This window comes from Drosophila bipectinata, chromosome 3L (genome assembly GCF_030179905.1).
Source record: "Drosophila bipectinata strain 14024-0381.07 chromosome 3L, DbipHiC1v2, whole genome shotgun sequence".
Lineage (NCBI taxonomy): Eukaryota > Metazoa > Arthropoda > Insecta > Diptera > Drosophilidae > Drosophila > Drosophila bipectinata.
Genome location: NC_091738.1, coordinates 15,776,276 through 15,789,160, shown reverse-complemented (window position 1 = coordinate 15,789,160; position 12,885 = coordinate 15,776,276). Strand labels below are relative to the sequence as shown.

The 12,885-nt window shown below is 39.3% G+C and overlaps 1 protein-coding gene and 2 long non-coding RNA genes across 4 annotated transcripts; 2 read left to right on the top strand and 1 right to left on the bottom strand.

Annotated features, from left to right (window-relative positions):
• Positions 1-3,124: 3,124 nt before the first annotated feature.
• On the top strand, positions 3,125-5,162 carry LOC108119512 (uncharacterized). The gene is made up of 2 exons (XR_011442876.1): positions 3,125-4,713; positions 4,771-5,162. It is a non-coding gene; the product is annotated as an uncharacterized lncRNA (long non-coding RNA).
• Positions 5,163-5,411: 249 nt separating this feature from the next.
• On the top strand, positions 5,412-6,829 carry LOC138926390 (uncharacterized). Its single transcript, XR_011442888.1, has 2 exons — positions 5,412-5,878; positions 5,939-6,829. It is a non-coding gene; the product is annotated as an uncharacterized lncRNA (long non-coding RNA).
• Positions 6,830-8,097: 1,268 nt separating this feature from the next.
• On the bottom strand, positions 8,098-10,292 carry S-Lap4 (Sperm-Leucylaminopeptidase 4). 2 transcript variants are annotated; one of them, XM_070279482.1, is made up of 3 exons: positions 10,017-10,292; positions 9,546-9,952; positions 8,098-9,485 (listed from the first exon to the last, which is right to left on the bottom strand). In XM_070279482.1, exons 2-3 carry the CDS (start codon positions 9,939-9,941, stop codon positions 8,313-8,315), a joined length of 1,569 nt encoding a protein of 522 aa, XP_070135583.1. In that variant the 5' UTR covers positions 9,942-9,952; positions 10,017-10,292; the 3' UTR covers positions 8,098-8,312. The 2 variants fall into 2 exon arrangements, with proteins under 2 accessions (XP_070135583.1, XP_017088219.2); XM_017232730.3 differs by having other exon boundaries at positions 9,546-10,292.
• Positions 10,293-12,885: the final 2,593 nt, after the last annotated feature.

Here is a 12,885-nt window from a genome sequence, read left to right as displayed (position 1 = left end):
GGTGAAAAACTTCAATTTGGTCTCCTAGAGTCGGGTGGGGGAGGACAAGTTTTTATGTCAAATTTAGCATGCCGGGTGACTGGAAACTTTTTGTGCGATGGCATCCTGTCTGGTCCTTGGACCAAGGAAGAGTCCGGCTAGAAGCAGAGCTGCATCCGGCGGAAACAAGTACGACATTTTTGCCAACTGCCACAAAATGGAACATCCTCGAGACCTGCTTCAATTATGCAAAGAGATTTGCCAGGATCTCTCTCACAGAGAGGACTTGTAGGTGGGTCATCTTTTTGGCAAAATTTACATTTAATTTTCATTATTAATTATGCAATTATTCAAGGGCCAAGCAAATGTTGACTCTAGGCCAGATGTTTGCTCATTATGCCTTCGGTGTGTGGGGGTAGACATTGGTAGTCTATCTTTTTACTGGAGCTATTATGTCAATAAGTTAAATTAGACAAAGGAGAAGGGCATAGCACTCTAAACAATGAGCTATTTCACATGAAAACATTAATCACTTGCATGGGCCTCTTCCGACTATCGCCCCGACAATGTTTGCAAACAATAGCTTCAAGCCAAACGGAGCCAAGGAAGAAATTCCCGGAGAGATTTGATTTGCTTATCTCTGCTCCAAAGCGGAATTTTCTTTCCACTCGGATGATAAATTCAAAAGGCATAAGCCTACAAATTGATGAGTCTATGGATAAGCCAAACAAAAGGCCAATACCACGTGCCAAACTATTTCCTATGTGTTTCCAGGACTTTTAACGCAGACATATGCCGACGAAATCAGTTAGGAAACAGGACTTTTATTTATACGCCAATCAGTATCAGAGGCTGATAAGTTGATATTGCCCCCCAGCTAAGAATAGTGGAGGGAATCAGGGCAATTCCGAGGGCGAAAATAATTCACAGACGTCGCTAAAGTCAGTAGTTATAAATTTGGGCAGAATCATGCTTAGTTGGGGTATAAAATTTTTTTTTCGGATTAAAGCACTTCACTATAACGAAACAAAACTCAAAGAACGAAACTAATTTAATTTAAATTCCATAGCGTAAAAAATTAATATTAAAGCTTAGCTGAATCGATTGTTCCACAACAGACTGGTGGGGGTATATAAAGGGCGAACATTTGGTTTGTTTTAATTTTACTAAGAACTAGACTAAAATGAAGATCTTTATTCTGCTCTTGGCTATTTTGGGCCTTACTCTGGCTGAACCCATGCCCTCTTCACAGAATAAGATTCCAACAAATAATGTCAATGCTCCGCCCCAAGCACCGGAGGGTTAATGAATTACTTATACAAGTAAATGATTAAAAAATGTTTCTTATTTACAATTGTAATTAATCAATGAAACAATAAAATAGTCAAGTTTCTTTTATTTGATACCTGATACTAATCCTTTCCACCCACTCCCGTTCTTTCTAAACAGATTATTTTTAAATAAATTAACCTTTTAAGATATAGATTATAACCAACAAGAAAGGAAAGCTAACTTCGGGCGGAGCCGAAGTTTATATACCCTTGCAGTTAAAACCGGATATATATCGCAAACATCGGATATAGTTGGCCGATCCTTATGGGAATAGGAATATATAATCCAATTTATTACAATACAAAATCTAAAAAAAGTCCCAAACTTCTATCTTCAAAAATACGAAAGTTGATATTTCTACCAAATACCATTTCCGATCGTTCAGTTATATGGCAGCTATGGGATATAGTCGGCCGATCCTAATGAAATTTGGTAGGTTGGATCAACTGACCAAGAATTAAATCTGTACTAAGTTCCAGCTTTCTATCTTCAAAAACACGAAAGTTGGGTCATTTCCGATCGTTCAGTTATATGGCAGCTATAGGATATAGTCGGCCGATCCTTATGAAATTTGGCATGACGTAATGTTTTGCCAAAAATAGCTCACATGTCAAATTTGAACTCTCTAACTCTAAAAACACCAAAGTTATACCATTTCCGATCAATCAGTTATATGGCAGCTATAGGATATAGTCGGCCGATCCGGGCCGTTCCGACTTATATACTGCGTGCAAAGGAAAGAAGGGTGTGTGCAAAGTTTCAAGACGATAGCTTTAAAACTGAGAGACTAGTTCGCGTAGAAACAGACAGACGGACAGACAGACGGACAGACGGACAGACGGACAGACGGACAGACGGACATGCTCATATCAACTCAGGAGGTGATCCTGATCAAGAATATATATACTTTATAGGGTCGGAGATGTCTCCTTCACTGCGTTGCACACTTTTGACCAAAATTATAATACCCTCTGCAAGGGTATAAAAATTGTGTAGCCTACATTCGTTTTGTTTTCCAGAAGTATAGTAACCAACTGCCAGTTACTTAGAAAAGAAAGTTATAATGCGACATTTACTGAAACTCCAACAGTTGATTCACCTTTGATCCTTTACAAAATTTTAAGGTTAGAATAATATGTAAAAAGAACTTTATTTTTATTATGGCGACAGTCAAGAGAGCAAATTAAAATATAGGGTAAAGAAAAATATAAAATAAAAAGTAATATTAAAAAAAATAAGAATAATCAAGAAGAAACCAAGTCAAGGTCCTAAACACAATTTCCAAAGAATTATGATGCATAAAAAAAATGTGTTTTCAATTACGACATGCTCCAAAAGATGAATACCAAACACATATATATGGTACAAAAAAATATAAAATAAAAAATTATATAAAAAAAAGAAATAAGAAAAATCAGATGTCAAATGCACACAATTGATCCAACTAAATATATGGTACAAATAAAATATTAAAAAGTTTTTAAAAAAAAAGAAATAAGAAAAATCAGAATCCAAACAATCATAGTAAAAATAGTATATTGATGATACTACTAATACTACTACTTTATACTACGATACTACTTTATACATTCAGAAATTCAGAGAAAAACAATTGTCAAAAAAAATGTTGAGCCAACAGAATAAACTCTGAGACTGACTGTCTCATGGGCTGGGAAACTCTTTTTATATGTTAGGTTGGCCTATCTATTCCGATATTTCTATTTCTATTCCGATTTATTCCGGTAAAAATAATAGATTATACTTGCATACCGTTTGGTCACACTACTTTTAATATGCGAAAATCCCAAGCGCATTCAAAAAGCTTTAAGAACATTTATTTGGGCGGCCAACCTTTGTTTACTTTAAAACTGTTTACAAAAATTGAAATCTATCAATTGTTCTGCGAATTTGTTTACGAATAAAGAAGGGTTCTTAAATAGCCTGTGCTGTATTCTTGTCAGAATTTCTTATTTTCTCAGGCATTTTTCCCATAAGACACCCGACCTAACATTCATGCAACATATAGAATGATATGTAAGTCCCAAAGAATGTCAGATCCCTTCGTACATCCCACAAAAAGCCTCAAACGAATTGGGGAAAGCGAAAAAAAGCCCTTAGAGATGGGAAATGGAGAAGCAAGCTTGGCGCGCACGATGATAAATAACAGATGAGCAAAGGGTGTCATCGTTGGCTCCAGGGAAAATGTGGGGGAAATTGGGTTTGTTGGTTATTGAATGTACGACATTGGAGGCAACACTTTCTAAGGAAGTCAACACAAGATGCCGGTACAGGCGACAAACAAAATAATTCAGTTTGAGATATTTATAGGTTAAAAATATTATGGTTTTGTGTTTTATTTTTTATTCTATTACCATAACTCTTAACGTAATGGAATTTTCCAGAAAATATGAAAGTTGAACCCTTTTTATATGTATTCATAAAATTGTCTATAAGCTTTTGCCGTGTGGCGAAAATAATAAAAGTAAAGTGAATAAAAAAGTACTCATGCTGAAATGTCTGTGGGAGCTTCTTTTCTTTCTCCGTCGACAGTTGCAGCTCCTGGTGAAATTTCCCAAATACATTGACTGCGAGAACGTCATGAATATTAAATTGCAATTATTGCCACTGGCAATGTGTTGTCATCGTTCCCGTCGTCGTCTTCTGACTTGGCAGAGTCTGATGTCGGTGGGTCCGATTGTGAGATTGTGAGTCTGCCAGTGGGTTGTTTGGCCAGATGTTTCACTTGGCTACCTGCATCGTATCTCGATTTAGTTGAAGACTCTTTGAGCTTAATTAAGTGCACTTTAATTAAGTGAGGAATCAAGCCAGAGCCTTAAACTCCGAGATGCCCATGTGGGGCGAGAAGAGTTTCCGTTTGTCCCAATTTCAGCCTCAAACTCATTGATTGATTAATGGCCCAGAGATAGTCGGGAGGAAAAAAGTGGGTGGCGAAGACTACGAAATGGCAAAGTTAAAAATTGGCCCGATGCTCTCAGCTTGATGTGATTGAGAATTTGATTTATTGGCAGCAAACTAATTTTGCCCAACGTCAGAAGCAGTCATCTGGTTGCAAGTTGACACGTTTCGTTTTTGGTATGCAAAAATCGACAAAAAAAAATCAGTCAAATATTGATTTTCAAAAAAAATTGTAAAATATATAAAAATTTGAAGTGAGCAAAGATTTTATGAAAAGTAGGCTGTGGATTCTAAAAATTATCAAACTGTATAAAAATAGAGCTACATTCCTCAGTTTCAGTTTTGTAGCTAACGTGTTCGAACGTCTTAAAATTTCCCTCTATATTTTTTGTACCTCTGGTTTTCTTAAAACTTTCTTAAGTTTTAAAAATTTTTTGTAAACCAAAACAATGTTTCGGAATCTTTGTTTTGCCGTGCCGGTTATTGGTATTAATATAGCATAATATAATAAATTAATTTTTCATAAATTTCTCTTATTTAAAGGTAATAGATTGAGATCTGCTTGTAATATTTCTGGGATAGTTCGAAAAGTAAGCAAGCCATCTTTATTGAGTCTGCCATTAGTGACAAGTGTTGAGCAAAAAACCCACTTGGATCCCCGGACCCAGTTTGAGAAACCGGAGACTTCGAATTGGAACTTCGCTAGACAGTACAGCACAGCTGATATTAAATTCAGCAAATATATCGAGAATCAATGGGAACCAAAGACCCCTCCCCAGGGATTGCTGCAGCCGGATGAAGCCATCTTTTTATTAAAAAAATGCCAATCTGCCAATATTCATTAACCATATACCATATGTCAAAACTCTATGCATGGATTTATAAATTTTGTTCTAAATAACTTTTAGTAAAGACAAAATTATCCATCAAGGCCATACGATTTGTTTCTATTAATGGTATTGGGGTTTTTATTTATGGTTATTTTACGGGAAAATAAAATCTATTTCGCTGTGATATATTGATATTGCAAATCAATATGCCTATACATTTTTATAAAAATGGTATAAGGATATAATAACCGATTATCTTTATATTGCAATTGAAATATTGTAACATATATTGTGAATATATATTACATTCTTAAAAATTCAATAAAAATATAAAAATTGAATGAATTTTAAATGTCATGCCCATTCCAATTGACATTTTTGTTAAAACAGGACTAGGGTGTAACGAAGCATGAAAGTTTTTATAAAGACGGCATGAATTATTTTTTTTTAAGACTAGGATGTGTGAAAAAAGTTATGCCATGCGGCAGCCCGCATCGTAATTAAAAGTAGAAAGTAAGAAATTAAACATCTATGAAAAAGAAATGGAAAGAGCAAATCAAATTAAAAAGTTGCATAACCCCCCTATTGTGGCTTTATAACCTTGGGCTGGCACATCACATCATTTTTCTCTCGATTTTTCCTTTTTCCCCCAAGAAACGCATACATGTGATGGCGAATACACATCCTAAGCCTATTGTGTTAGGTTTTGGCTTTTGTGGCTCAGCTTCTAAGGAAGCTTGGTCGAGGGAGAAACTGTAATTGAATTTGGCCTTTGTTGACAAACAAATTATTGTTGACTTAACCAACGAGGCCGTAAAAGAGTAAGAACCCGAATTATGTTAATTTTTTTGTTCTGCCCAAGAAATTGGAATTTAATTTAGTTAAGGTACAATTCAATAAATATACCCTGTAGTACTGAAATTTCGTTTACCGAATTTTCAAGGCATGTAAAAACAAATTTTATTTTGAAATTTAGAAAAAAAATTACAAGTATAGACATTTGTGTGTCAAGTCAAATATAAATTTTCAGCCTAAATTATATTTTGGAGGTCTAAATAATGAATAAAATATACATAGATAATAACTTTTTGGGACTGTTCGAGAACTATCAAAGAAAAGTCACGTATGTATGTTTCGGCTGGTAAAATCATATGAAATCCTTCAAGAGCTTTCTGAACAGTTCCATGAAAGTTTATACTCCAGGGTAGTTAATAGCAGCTTCAACACGCCCACGCAACATGGAAAATGAAATAAATTGAAAGCCCTGTTGGTCTGGACGTGCCGTCAGAAGCCAAAGGACCAAAAAGCAGCTGAAAGCCTTTTTCCATAAACGAGTATCTATAGATAAGTATCATCCGATGGTCACGTTGGAGTTCTTCGGCAGTAGCCCCACTGGATAATAATGAAAATGCTTAATATTCCTTCCGTAAATAAAATACGTATAACCGGATGGCCCTAGGATGGCGAGTGTCGTCCGTTTATTGTGGAAAAGATATTCTTACGTAAATGGAAAATATTTTAATGAAATTTTAAATGCCAATCAATGGAAAATCGGAATAAGCTGGAACTTTTCCGCGGCTCCCCCATTGTAATACTTTGGGGGCGAAGAAATACTTTTAATTGGAGGATCGAGATGCACATTAACCGATTGCCGCAATCCATTTAGCTGCGAAGAGTCTCAACTTTACGGCAACTTGGAAACTTATTTGTGGCTTGCGGTTTTAAATTGGCTTGAATACCTTTTGTGATATTAAGGAGAAGCTATTTACACTTTACAAAATAGGATCTGGGACTTGAAACGAAATAAATTCCAAAGTCATTGGCGTTTGTATAAATGTATCATTATTTATCTCAATGAGCTCAACTGGCTCATTGGAAGGAGGTCCAGACTGAAGCAAAGAGTCAAGCTCCTTATATATAAGGCCATTGTAAAGCCAGTCTGGACCTATGGTATCCAGCTATGGGGGACGGCGTGTCTAAGCAACCGAAGGATCATCCAGATCGCCCAAAACAAGGCCCTAAGAACTTTAACTGGAGCTCATCCGTTCCACGACAATGCGATAATCCACGCCCAACTGAGAGTCCCATATGTGAGCGAAGAAGTTCAGCGATTCGCCAATAGGTACGTGGAAAGGCTGGACCGACATCCTAACCCTGAGGCCATCAATCTTTTGGACAACAGCTACACCACAAGGAGGCTGAAACGGACCCACCCATTGGACCTCTGCCACTCGGGCGAAATAACTTGAATTCTATCGCTAAGGTTTACTGTTAAAATTAGTTTCCTAGGATAAGCAAACATTGTACTACTCAATATTTCATTAAGTTAAGGTCCCATTATAAAAATTAATTATTGTCCATATCTCCGGACAGATTTTAAATATAACTATTGATTGATTGATAATAAAAAAAAAAAAAAAATTTATCTCAAGTGTAGGGTGGGAGGGCCAGGGCCAGGTTAATAGCCAACCCTTGAATATTTTGGGGCAGAGACCACCTGATCCTTTTACCCACCGCAGGATACACAAGCATTGGCAATGGCATTGCCTTGCCGGGTTATTTATGATAATTCAAAGTAATATCCTGCAGCAATTTCATCAACAAAGACACGGCGGCTGTGGGTAAGGCGACGAGCTCATGTGTAAATGCAAATATCCTACCACCGAGGACGAGGACGAGGACGAGCCACAGCCCCATATGCCTAACCTGGAAAGTACTAAAGGACCTCGTCAAAATGGCTAAAACGTGTCAAATGTGTGAAAATTGGGAAAATTTGTTTGTCTAATTGGGAGGGAAAACGTGATGGCAGGCAACATTTTCACTTCAAGGTCTTTAATTTATCTACAGGTGTGAGCTTTCGACTTTCATTAAACGAGAGAGCCATTGAATTTGAATGTCTGAATGGTATTTGAATTTAATTTCAAGGCATAAAGTGACATTTATGCCATGTGTACCTTTTATGTGTACCTCCCACAAGGACTGAGTCAAGGTAAATTTATTCAAACTGTTAAAGCCACCTCTAGGAGTTGAAATAAAAACGTTTAAGGATTTTCTTATTTTATTAAACAAGCTCGCATCTTTCGATGAGTGTGCGTGAACATCTACAATTTATGATTTCACACTGAATTTCACTGACGGGCAACATGCTATTCAATTATGTCGACAAACACACATTGAACACTAATAACAGACTCCACGTCGTTCAGATCCTTATAGATGTGCTCCCAATATTGGCCGTTTTAAGATCAATTGAGACTACTTTTGATCTGCGGGACAGGCCATTTGGTAGAGGAACTGGACCAGGGTACGGGTGGGTCTTCCTGTCATACGTTTTACGGTAAGATATGGTATCAGACCGTGTTTGGTGAGGAGCCCGGTACCTCTGGTATCTAAATGGGCCCAGTCCACGCAGGGCACAAGCTCATGGAGGACGGCAGCGGCCAGACAAGAGCAGGCCAGACCGCGGCCATCGTTGCTCAGGTCGTAGCCCATCTCATCGGTGATTTGCTTCCTATAATAGTGCCACAGTGGCAGACGCCAGACACGATCGCCAGTGAGGGCGCCCGCCGACTGGAACTGCTTCCAGATGTAGTGAGAATTCGAAAAGATGCCGGTAGCACCGCCGCCAAAAGCCTTCTTCACGCCCTCGCCCAAGGTTGCTACATCCACAACCAGGCGGGGCTTGTAGGACGACTGTCCGTAAAGCAGAGGATCGGACATCACGACTACACCGGCCTTGTCCAGATCCCTGACTGCCATTGACCTGCCGTTGAGCAGGGTGACCACATCGCCTGGCTTGCAGGCCATGCCCGAGGGCATGTTCTCGCACAGGGGAATGATGCAGCACACATTAATGGGGAGGGACAATGCTGCGACGCACCGCATCATGGCGACGCAGGCGGCGGCTCCCGACATGCAGGCTCGGTACTCGTCCATGCCCTTACAAGGCCGCAGGTTAAGCGCGCCAGAGTTGAAGGTGACGCCCTTGCCCAAGAACAGGATGGGCTTGTCCTCGGGATTGGTGCCGCAGTAGCTGATCTCCATCAGCACGGGCGGCTCACAACTGCCCTTGGCTATCATGAGGAACGAGTTGAGGCGCTGCTGCTCGATCCACTCCATGGTGCGTATCTCCACTGTGATGCCGCACGGGCACAGGGCATCCACAGTTGCCTGGGCGAACAGGGTGGGGGTCATGCAATTCGCCGGAGCGTCGCTTAACCTTCGCGCCAGGTTCTGTGCTTCCGCCTTGAAGATACCTCGCGTCCAACTGTCCACATCCGGCGAGTCGTAGAGGTCCAGTTTCGGAATGTTGGGACGTTCGCGCTTCGACATGGTGTCGGAGTAACGCCACACGGCCAAGGCAGCGCCTTCGGCCGCCTGTTCGGCATAGTCCATGCCATCTACAAATACTTCAGTGCATCCGATCTCCTAGAGGTTTACATTGAAGAAAATTTAATTGAAGGAGCCCTGAGGCCCATCTAATCTTACCTGCAGGGAACGGGCACCAATGCCGGCTGCCACCCGGACATTCTCCATTCCCTCGTCCAGCATCTCCAGCTCGTTAAAGCCGATCCCCTCAAGGCCGACACCCACGATCGCCAGGCTGCGGAACTCAGGATCGATGTTGTTGAAGACCTTACCGCGCCCCAGGCGACCAGTGAGCTTTGTCTCGCATATTAATTCGGTTAGCTTGCCTTGGACCCGGTCGTTGACCTTCTCACCGGAGGGCGTTAGCTTGGGGTCCTTGTCGCCCTCCTTTTGATAGACACCGATCACGAGGCCACGCCCGCTTCGCCCCTCGCCACAGGCATGACGAACACTGTGTAGATGGGGCAGGCGACGGTGGACGACCGTCTTGAGGAGGAAATTCCGCATCTTGTTCATCTTGTTGATACCTTTGCCAATAATTTTTAATATCCTAAAGCTAAATTTTAGATATCCAAATCAAATGGGTCAAACCGATTTAGTAAGACTGCGAAATTTCGTATGTGCGCCGAAGAAAGCTTAATCACAATGCTAAAGTGGGACCACTCAACTCATGGATCAGAATTATTTGGAATTGAACATGTATGTCTCTTCAACAAAAAAGTTCACGAACATAAAATACAGCCACAAAGCCACAAAATACAACAATTAATTTTGATGAAAAAAATAATTTTTTTTTCGATATTTTCGAAACCGAACTAGGCACACGACACTTTCGATGCAAGATGAAGACTGAGACTTTTACTCAGCCCAAGGCTCAGTGGAAAACAATACCCATTCAAAGTTTATTTCCTGGCCTGCTTTTTTACTTTAAAATTTATTAGAATATTACATGGCCTACTCCTTCAGCTATCATTATTCCTTTAATTTTAGTCCCTTTTTTTGCAGAATATTCATTTAATATTTAAGCAATAAATTGCGGTTTATCCAAGCGAAAGAAATAATTTCTACTGGCAGCTGTTTTCTCTCGCATAATTGGAGTCGACCGAATGAGTTAAGCGGCTAATTAAACGCTAAACTAAGCTCAGTAATCTCATTAATTAATGTAAATACCTGGCATTAATTATATTGGCTAATAAAGAGAATGCCATGACATCAGAGTTTATTAGCGTTTACGCTAGAACTATCAGCTTGATTAACTTTCGTCAGAAAAATCATTGATGTTTATTATACATTGATTGGCAAAAGTTAAAGCTTTTAAAAGGATTGGTTATCCTACATCTGAAGATCTCCTTAAAACCAATAAATTAACTCACTTAACATCGAATTCCTTGCCAATTTTTCCCCCATAATCGAATGGAAATGTGATTTTCAAAGCGCTTTTAACGCTTCCCCGGAATCCTTGGCGTTTCACGTAACTGAAACCCAAACAAGTGGCTAAAACATTATGTATCTGTTGTATTTCTAAGCCTAAAGACAGCACCAACTTAACACAGTTTTCACTTAAAGTTGCACGAATAGTTGTTGCCTGTTGTGTGTTTTGGTTCATAATGTTGCTGCTGGCTGATTTTTACCCTCTTCGCCACACTTGAGTTGGCATTTTGAAGAACTTTTCGGCTTTGGCGAATCTGCAGGATGCCGCTCCGCCGGAATCATGCCATAAAATGGTGTTGATGTTGGCTGAGTGTTTGTGGGTTTTTAGATGTGTGTCTGTATGTGGGGGGGAAACACGGCGGGGGGGCTTTTTCTGTATTAGTGTTGACAACATTTTCTGCCAACAATTTCATTACCGCCACATTTAAAGTTTTGCCAAGCTCACATTGAAAATGAGACAGCACAAGATACATGGCTGCAGATGGAAGTACTGAGAAAAAATGCTTAGTATTTGTTTAGAATTTAATATAAAATATTATTATGAAACGTTTTAGATTAGCTATTTTGAAGATTTTATTTCTTCTAAGTACAAGTTTAGATAGGATAAGTTTTTAGTGATTTTACTTATTTGTTTCAGTGATAATGAATGAATGTCGGCCATAAAAATCGCGTTGAACTCTCGCTTATGACTAAGCCAGGCAGTCGCTGCTGTTTCTATTTGTTCAACAGTCAGGCTGTAAGGCAGGACATCCATCCTGCATCCTTCTGTGCCTTCTGTGTCCTCCATAGAAACCTACTATCCACTGGAGAGCTAGAGCTCGTTATAAATGGAAAACTTTTCCCGCTTTCTCAAGTGGTTTTTCTGTATTTTTACTTTTCCGTTTTTGGCTGTTGCTTTTAGCTTTTTTATTTCACATTTGATTCGAAAAAGTTTTTTGCGCTTGTTTATTTTACTTTTTAATGAGAAAGACATGTTGGGATATATATCGAGATCGCATGTTTCTGGTATTTGACGATTAGCCATGTGAAATGGTTGGTCAAGTTTCCCTCGAAAAACGGAGCAACTTTTCTGGCCCCCATTTTCCAGCCGGACCAAGTTCCGGAAAAAGTTTCCCAACGCCAAGGGAACCAACGTAAAGGGGTAGGGAAATTTGTCAAGTGGCAATTTCAGGCGGTGGCAAGCGCCTGTGCAACAGTTGAACTCACATTCCAAAAATTCTTGCAGCCCAAAGAGAGGTGGAATGATGTCTGTCTGCATAATATTGATTTCCCCATCAGGGATTTTTTTTGCTTGCATTCTGCATGACTTCTGTCAGGACTTATCCTTTTAGCCTTTGGCCGTTTCTAGTCCAATCTCGATTTCTAGTGGCTGACTGGATAACACACAGTTGGAGTGTTTTTAATTTCAACTTTCCTTTGCAATGCATCCGCACATCAATGGGGGATCAGATCCAAAGGATGAAAAGTCACTGAAGAACCGAAGGACTGATATACTGAAGGACCCATCAACCGGCATTTGTGCACTCGTCTTATCCTATTTTAGCCTTGTGCCTCCCCGCTGGCTACTATTTGCATTCATTTGTTTACCCTTTGAATGTAGGGCCATTTTTTTTTGTTTGCCATTTTATTGAAAGTTGCAATCAAATGATTGCAGTATATGTCAGTTCAATCGACCCGTATTTTATTTTTATGTATATCTTGTTTATACGTTTTCCCTCGAGGTTTTCAATGTTTTTATTTTTTTGGGCCAGGAGGAAACTTTGACAATTTCGTTAACTAATTGTCAAAAAAAAAGTTATTGTTTTCTAGTTATGCAATGCACTTTTTATATTAAAACTTTGTGTTTGCTTTTCTATTTAAAAGTTTAAATTACCTATTTTCCGTTTCTTCATTGCAATGCAAACATGTAGTTTCATTTAAATTCCTTTGCCCTTTATCCCTTCTAATTGCTTAATAAAATAGTTAGGCAAACTCACTGTTGAGCTGCTTAGCCAAAGTTTGTTCAACCTCTTTCCTTAGCCTGCTATTC